The 8,198-nt window shown below is 40.6% G+C and overlaps 1 protein-coding gene across 1 annotated transcript; it reads right to left on the reverse strand.

Moving 5' to 3' along the window:
- Positions 1-444: 444 nt before the first annotated feature.
- On the reverse strand, positions 445-7,310 carry ccnd1 (cyclin D1). Its single transcript, XM_047581308.1, has 5 exons — positions 6,695-7,310; positions 5,221-5,436; positions 4,340-4,499; positions 3,941-4,089; positions 445-3,842 (listed from the first exon to the last, which is right to left on the reverse strand). The coding sequence occupies exons 1-5, from the start codon at positions 6,890-6,892 to the stop codon at positions 3,687-3,689; spliced, it is 879 nt and encodes a 292-aa protein (XP_047437264.1). The 5' UTR covers positions 6,893-7,310; the 3' UTR covers positions 445-3,686.
- Positions 7,311-8,198: the final 888 nt, after the last annotated feature.

An 8,198-nucleotide genomic window follows, 5' to 3' on the forward strand; every position in this document is an offset into this window, starting at 1 on the left:
AGGATGACACGTAAGTTATGAGAACTCCCCATGTTCAGTAGGTTAAGTCTCTGATGATCAGTGTCAATGGTTCAAATTAGGCACTTGTCATTTCTGAAGTAGGGTCTAATCACATTTTAAAAGGCGGTGATAATACTGATTTGAAGCTATGATACATTCAAAGGTGTACACATTTTCTCAGGTGTCTCATCAACTGACTTACTGGTAAAAAAACAAAAACAAAAAAACATCCAATGTCAAATTCATGTGTCATGGTTTTGGACCTGTGGCAATATTTCCTGTTTTATTTTGTTAAAGTTGGTTGTCCTTCCTGTCTTTGTTAAGGTCCGTATTATTGAATGATGTGTGTTGTGTGTTGCTTTTAAGGTGCATTGGTCAGACACAGTAATAAACCAAATGCAATTCAACAAGTTAACTTGATTAAGATATTCACCATCAATTCAATTTCATTTCAGTTGTATTTATTTATATAGCATCAACAACAATCCAAATTGTTTCCAGACGCTTCATAGAACCCAGAGCCTGAAACCCCCAGAGCAAACACTACAGTTCCTTTTAAATCCTGGTCGCACTTTCAACTCTCAGTAGTGTCAAATGCAGCACTGAGATGTAACAGGACAAGTACAGAAAAGACAAAAAAAATTAGTCGTCTGAAGTAATGAGGAGATTGTTAGTAACTTTAACCAGTGCTGTTTCTGTACTATGATGAACTCTAAAACCTGACTGAAAAAATTCAAACACCTGTTTTTAAGGTCACATTTTTTGTAGGCATGTGTGTAATTAAAGCAGCCTATGTTGTTATAGTAAGAATTCATGTGTGGTAGATTCTCCAGCTAAACATTCATTCTGTAAACTCTACACCAGCATAATGTAACAAAAATAGGTATCAAGATTAGTAGTGCTTTTTACACCAAATGACCGCCCTCCCTATCGTATGTTAACATCATCTAAGGAGGATGTAGACTCTCAAGTGAAATGTTTGCATATAGCACAATCATCTCCTCTGGACAAAAGCAGACGGCTAGATTTCCAAAACTCCATCTAATTTACGTTTTAATTGTGTTGACGACACAAAGATGAGCACATTTTTGCCTCAGATGCACACAACTGGGATGAAGTAGACAAAAGTGTGTTGAATTACTTGTGAAAGCAGAACAAAAACAGTCTATGGCTTTATCAAGCATGACACTGAATCTATTTACAAACTCAAATCAGCTCACTGACAGTTTGAAAAGTGGAGCAAAGAGTTTTTTTTTCTCTCTTTTATAAATATAAAAAGGGGTAAGGAAGGTAGGCCGCTATGGGCCTAAAGAGAGGATAAAAGTCTCTTTCATCGAGACAGCTTAACACTCAACAGAGTTATACATATGCCATTTTCTGATGTGGCACCGGTATTCGAAGCATGCCCTGGACTGTCTGGTTTCCATTTCTGGAGTTTCACCTCAAGCAGGTTTAACAGAGCTAGTAGGCACTCAACCAACAATCAAAACAGAACACAACACATAAAATGCCTACAAATTAGAGATAGATCTTGACTGTCACATGAGGTATCGTGGATGAAAGCATTTCTGTACATTGTTTCATTATCCCTTGTTTTTGGAAGAGCATGGAAAGTCATATTACGTAATTATAAACAAAACAAAACTCAACATATAGAATCTACACAACAAAACAAAAACAAAATGATGATGTCAAAAACACAATTTTCTATGAGAAAATTCAAACTGGCAATATAATGACATTTATATGTAAAAAAAAGAAAAAAAGAAAAGAAACAAAACACCAAAATGTAGCAGCAAACAACAAGAGAAAAACAATCTATTATGAGTTTTTGTCATCATTTTGAAACACGTAGCTGGGATTTATTTTCTATAGCAGCAGAATACATGGGAGTGTTTCTCTCCTACTCTCTATTCTTAACATACAATCCAAAATGTAATTTAAATGGTTCCAACAGAGTGTGACATACTCACAGAGTTCAGAGTGTTTTCCACACTTTCATTTCAAGAGAGCCCTCTTGCTCACGACAAACTGTCCATCCTCACATATGAAGTATACGTGTAGGTGGCCGTGAAAACGTCCTGGATTGAACTCCACAGATAAAAAAAAAAAGACACTTGTGAGCCTAAACCCTTTTTAACCAATAGCTACTTTTTCACTTTTCTTGGTAATGTTGCCAATTTAGCTCTCCACATTTTTAGGCAAGTCCCAAGAAGCTCAGCCCATGTCTTTTAGGCTTGTGCAAAATAGTCTTATTACGCCTCTTTTTTGTTTGTTTTTTTTTTTTTTTTTTTAGCTTCAACTCTTCTTCCATCTTCCCATAATCCATGAGCCCCATTTAAACTGAGGTGGTGCAACGAAGGAGATTCTGTCCTGGGGGATTTTAGATGCACGTGTCATTTTACCATGTTCCTGGAATGCATGGCCATTCTGATGTCAGAAATAAGCTCACTGCTTTGGGTGAAACGGCAGTTGGTAGAGCCACGGTCAGTTGCAAGCAACAAAAATAAATATGTTTTCTGTATAAAAAATAAAGCATTATTTTAACTATAAAAATAATACTCATTCTTATTTTTTACCTCTGGACATTCAGATTGTGGCCCTCCATGCTGAGTGGTAACTACACTAAACATTTCTGAATACAGTTGCCCTGCTGAGACTCCACCCTCAAGGGTCCAGCTCATACCACTATCCCATTCATGTTCTTTTACAGACTGTGTTACTGTGATTTTTAGTTGAGCCAGCATCACCAACCAAAGGTGCTTTAGAAAAAAAAAGTATTTTGAATAGTATTAGGTCTAGCTGGACAGAAAAAGAAAGCCGACTGTGAATTTCTCTGCTTGCATGTGCACTGATTTGATCTTATGAGCAACATGAAACGGATTAAGCAACTGTGGTCAAGGAATGAACATTTATCCAAACCTTCACACCAGCAGCTCAGTCTCTGGGCTGATAAAAACAAAGCATCACATACTACAATCGCTTTAAAAACAAAAAGGCTTGCAGGAAAAGTTGTGGATTTCATGATAAAGATGTCTAAAATTATATGAAAAGTGTTGAGCAAGCATTGATATATTAAAACTGTCTGCACTAAGTCACAAGACTAAAGACATCTAAATCATTCAAAACATAACTGAAAAGAATATAAAACAAAAACAGCCTATTTGCTTTAATAAATGTCAGGTTTCGGTTGAGGGCCCCGAACACAGACAGTGAGGACTTGCTGTAGACAACACTTTGGGATGTTTTAATGGGCAAGTTGGCCAAGATAGTTTATTATGCGAGGGAATCAGAAAAAAATGCATCTGCTTCAACTCCAGCCCATGCAGGTGACTGATCTTCAGTGTTTACTGTAGAGTTCGTTTCCCATCCCAGGAATGCGACATGTTGCGTGGCGCGTGGAATGAAATCTTATCGTGCAACCACAGTGGACAGCTGACATGCGAGCAACACGTCAGCCATGATAGCAGGCCATGAGCAAGAAGGAGAAGGATGAGGAGGAGAGGCTGAGTTCAGATGAGGCACCTGTTCCCCGATCACCACCCTCTGATGACGACTTTACCCAAGTCATCATGTCAGTGGGTGAATCTCCCTCTGGATCAATAAAGTATCTATCTATCTATCTATGTATCTACCTATCTATCATGTATCTATGTATCTATCTATCTGTCTTTCGATCTATCATCTCAGATGTTGATGTCTCTCACATCTGTCGGGGTGTAGGACAGGTCCACGTCCTCTTCTACACGTTTGATTTCTGATGTGCTGCTGTGTTTCTGAGCCTGTCGCAGGCTGTACTCCAGCAGGGACTCTATCTGCTCCTGACATGACCGCAAGCAGTCCTGCAAACACACAATCAACACTAAGTCAACACTAATTCACACTAATGTCAAAACCAAATGTGTCCGTTCACTCTGGAGGAACATTTGCGTTTCCATACCGGGTCACTGCGGATGACCTGCGACAAGAAGTTGGTGAGGTTCTGGGAGGACAAGGAGGCGTCGTGGCTCTTCAGGTAGAGGCCTTGAACGGCTGCTACGACACTGCCTGCCGCCACCATGGACGGAGGACTGGCAATAAAGTTGACATCTGTTGAAGCAGAATCGGCACATTATTACAGAATATCTGCGTAGAGTAGCAGTTTCATAATTATTGAAAAGTAAAATAACTGTTCACTGTGTCAGTAAATAATAATAATAAATCACAAAGTATACATAAACAGAGAGAAAACAGGACACCGAATGTAGAATCTAAAAGTCTAACGTTTACCTAAATGTGTCACTTGACTGTACATAAACAACTATATCACTTATATAAAGACATAAGGTTGATGTCCCACCTGTTGCGCAGAGGGCCACAAAGGTCTGAGCGTGTTTCCTTAGGATGTGCTTTGTGGATGGGTAGATCCTCAGCTTGGAAAGGAAGTGGTCAATGAAGTCATGAGGAGTGACTGAAGCCAGATCCCACTTTAGCTTGTTGAGAACCAGTAACTCCATTTGCTGTGAACAGACCAGACCAGAGGGATGCACTTACTCACTTGTAGGTCTTTCTACAGGCTTTTCCTATACTTCTAGCAGTATAGTTGTATGTTTTCACATTATTTGGTTTGGTACTTAATCATCCTTTCTTTTGCCCTGCAGAGATCAAAATACTGTGATGCAACTGCCCCTAATCATAACCCTTCCAATACTATAAAAGCACATGCTGATGCTGTAAAACCATTGTATGCAACTTTCTTGACTTAACTGAAAGGGGTTGGTAAATTTAAATATGATTATAATGGGATGAAATTTCTTGAATATCACTTTTTTCTAACAAGAGAAAGTAAAACTGGGGGCAAACAGAGAAGAAAAGTGTGTGCCTGTAACTGACTGAATGCTCAATTTATTGCCAACAGGTGGCACCTCTGTGTTATGGCCACTAGGTGTCCCTGTGAATCCATGTTCTTTTGGCAGGGGCTGAGACCATTCATGAAACCAGAGAGGCCTTCCGATCACCATGGGAAAGTCAAGAGGCAGCCATTGAGAGACTGCAGCTAATTTCTACATTTCAGCTCAACTGAATGATTTATCTATGGCCTTAACATAATCAATCATTTTAGAACACGGTGACGCTGGCAAACTAGAGGAACTGCAAACACTCAGTAGTCTCCAGTGCATGGTGTTCATGTAAACCTAATGTAGCATAAATGTTATGCAACAGTTTGCAGAAGTCAGTTACCAGCAGTTCTTCCGGCTGGACCGAGTTGTCCGTGTAGATGCAGAGTTTCTCTGCCGTTAGGGGTACAGTTTCCTTCATCTTAGATGCTAGAAACATGCATGTAGCTCCGAGCAGCTGTAGTCTTGCTTTCCTGGTGGCCTCCACTGATAAAAATCTGTCCAAATAGTTCATAGCCAGTGGAAAAACCTCTTCCTCACATTTCTGTTCCTCGCAGACCTAGGAGGTGAGAAAAGTACTTAGAAGAGACTATTGCTTGCAGGAAGTAACCCCCCATTCATATGCATTATGGAGTCTTAGCTCCCATTGGCTCCGTCTCTTAACATGTGCACATCTGTCTGTGTTAAATATCAAAGCTGCTGCAATCATTTCAAGCAAAATCACAATCGGAAGAACATTTTTGCGTTCAAATAATTAATTAGTAGTTATTTAACTACTAAAGAAAGTAGCTATGCAACAAAAGTATTCTAAAGGCAAACTGTAATAGGATGGTGGCCTTAGAATAGCACAGTTTAAAGCCATGCCAAGGATGAAACCAGTAAGCAACTACGTTGCAGTCATTTCTGACTAGGACACAAAGGTGGCGTCAACGCAAGTTTCACTCACTCATTTCGTCTTCTTTTCAAAGCAGAAATATTTACCAATTATCAGACTGTGTACAAATAGCATGTGATCCATGATCGACTGTGCCAAACTGCGACTGATTTGGATAATAGAGTCATAATAATAGGCTAATGGTAATTTATCGGGCTTTTTTTTTAAACATTATTTTCATATATATATATACATCATAAATATATATATATATATATCATCCCTAATTAATCCATAACCCCGTGTAACGTTTTGAAAATACTTTCACATCCGACAATGAACATGGCTTAATTACTTTTACAGCTTTGGAAATGTCAAATCTTATTTGCGATCTTCACTAGACTACTATTAGTAAACAAAACAAACTTTACCATTTGGTGACAATCAGCGAGTGTTAGCAGTCAGCCTGCAGACGCATGCTATAGATGCATCCCTGGACGTTATAAATGGGTTACTCTCAGTATCCTTATACTAAACATTTTAAACTATATCAAAATCCTCCTTCTATACGACAACAAAGATGGCGCGTATTACTGGCACGGGCCAGACTGCATACGTGTACATTGCTTTTATTTTGGAATATTTCCTCATCCATCTAGATAGATTTAATAATACCTTACAGAACAACATAGGCTGAGAAATAATGAGCACGGTTGATCATAGTGGGAAACGATCTGTGATCTGCAGTGCTCTCCCCGTACAGACGAGGAACCAATGGCAGTCACCTTTCGGAGCCTTTGTGAAACATTCACAATGGAAATAGTAGATATTAACTGATCGCGTTTTAGGCAGCACAAATAAGGGGAAACGGAGACAAAACTGACAAGTTTCGAGTTTCGCAGCAAAACTTAGACGAGTAAAGTTCAAGTGGCGTCAAACTAACCTCCAACATCCAGGTGGCAACTATTTTCCTCATATTTGGTACAATTTCTTTCTGAACACACTTGAAGTAGTTTGGCGAAGGTAGGTAGATTTCCTCTGCCTTGAGCATTGTGTGTAGAACTCGGTCGTTGAGCAGGTTGACATCCTGGTAGGCTCTCCTGATGGAGTCCACTTCGCAGCACAGCAGCTGGTCGTCCATAGTACTTCTGTTATGAATGAATAGGCGACGATTATGGTCCCGGGTAGAATTTTCCTATCGCCTCGTTTAAAAAAAAAAAAGTCTTTGTCACGGCAGGACGAGGCAGACGTCCGTAAGGGTACAGTCAGCTAGTTTTAAATCCTCTTTTTTTCTACTTTCTGGATCACGGTTTCAGCTGCTGCTGCTGCTGCTACCCCGGTGTCCGCGAGGTCTCTGAAGAATCAGCAGCTTCTCTTCACCAGACAAAAAGTCTACGAACGCGCACTGGCAAGCAGTTGTTGTGCCGTGTGCGCGTGATGACGTCAGCCGTTGTTAGGGGGGGGGATCAAGGAGACGTGCAGTCTGCCAGGGAGCGCGCGCTTCTACGCGTAAAAAGCCACATATAAGAAAGAGCCAGGCAGGCAGGCAGGCAGCACCCCCCCGGCGCCTCTCCCCTCCTCCTCCTCCTTCTACCAGAGCTGGGTTGCTTTTGAGGAGGGCCAGGATCTGGGCCGAGTCCGGAGGGGGGGACGTCTGTCTTCTGCGAGTAGAGCCCACCGGAGAAGAGCCGGTAGGGGGCGATAACGGCCCGCAGCCCACCTTATTCTGTTTAACCGAATGAAAACAGCAGCTGTCTGAGCAAACATAAGGTGAGCACATGGGCCAATAGTGAAACACTGCTTTATTCATTCATCCCTTCCTTTTACACCACATAACAGGAGAGAGGCCAGGAGGGAGTGTAATAAATCAGACTATTCTAAACACCTTAAAGGCCATTTTCACCTGTAGTGTCCCTCCCTTCTTTTCACTGAAACAAATGGCTGTCTGGGGTTCGACATGTTATTGTTTGAAGATTGGGGTGTGAAAAATACAACAGAATCACACTGGGTGCATTTCAAATTCATGTTGAATGGAATGGAGTGAACCTGATTAACTCACCTATCGGGGCAACTTAAATGATAATTGTTTCCTTTTAACCTGAGTGTTGAAGCAGTAGTCTAGTTTGGTCTGTTAACCTTAAAGGCTTTCCCTAACACGCACACGCACACACACACACCCACACACTCACACACCTCCCAAAGGGAGGAGACTGGAATTACACCAATGGGAGGAATTACTGTTACTAGGCAGACACTGGTGTAACTTTTCATGTAGGGAAAAGTTCAGAGCATTTGAAAAGTTAACATTGTTACCCTATAAAAGTTTCTCAATGTCTTTCATATGTCATTAACTATAAGACTATTTTCACCTTTACAGCTTTCTGGTGTAGAAGTTCAAGACGTTCAAGACTGGAGAGGAAACAACATTCATTTAGTCATTTAGTCTG

Source organism: Mugil cephalus, chromosome 3, assembly GCF_022458985.1.
Source record: "Mugil cephalus isolate CIBA_MC_2020 chromosome 3, CIBA_Mcephalus_1.1, whole genome shotgun sequence".
NCBI lineage: Eukaryota > Metazoa > Chordata > Actinopteri > Mugiliformes > Mugilidae > Mugil > Mugil cephalus.

What these genes read in the sequence shown, in the direction of transcription:
- ccnd1 (XM_047581308.1), bottom strand. Translation starts at nt 6,892, where the DNA reads ATGGACGACCAGCTGCTGTGCTGCGAAGTGGACTCCATCAGGAGAGCC. An exon ending in TGTGGCCCTCTGCGCAACAG is followed by an intron (nt 4,090 to 4,339) that starts GTGGGACATCAA and finishes CTGCTTCAACAG; the next exon opens with ATGTCAACTTTATTGCCAGT. An exon ending in AGGTCATCCGCAGTGACCCG is followed by an intron (nt 3,843 to 3,940) that starts GTATGGAAACGC and finishes GTGTGTTTGCAG; the next exon opens with GACTGCTTGCGGTCATGTCA.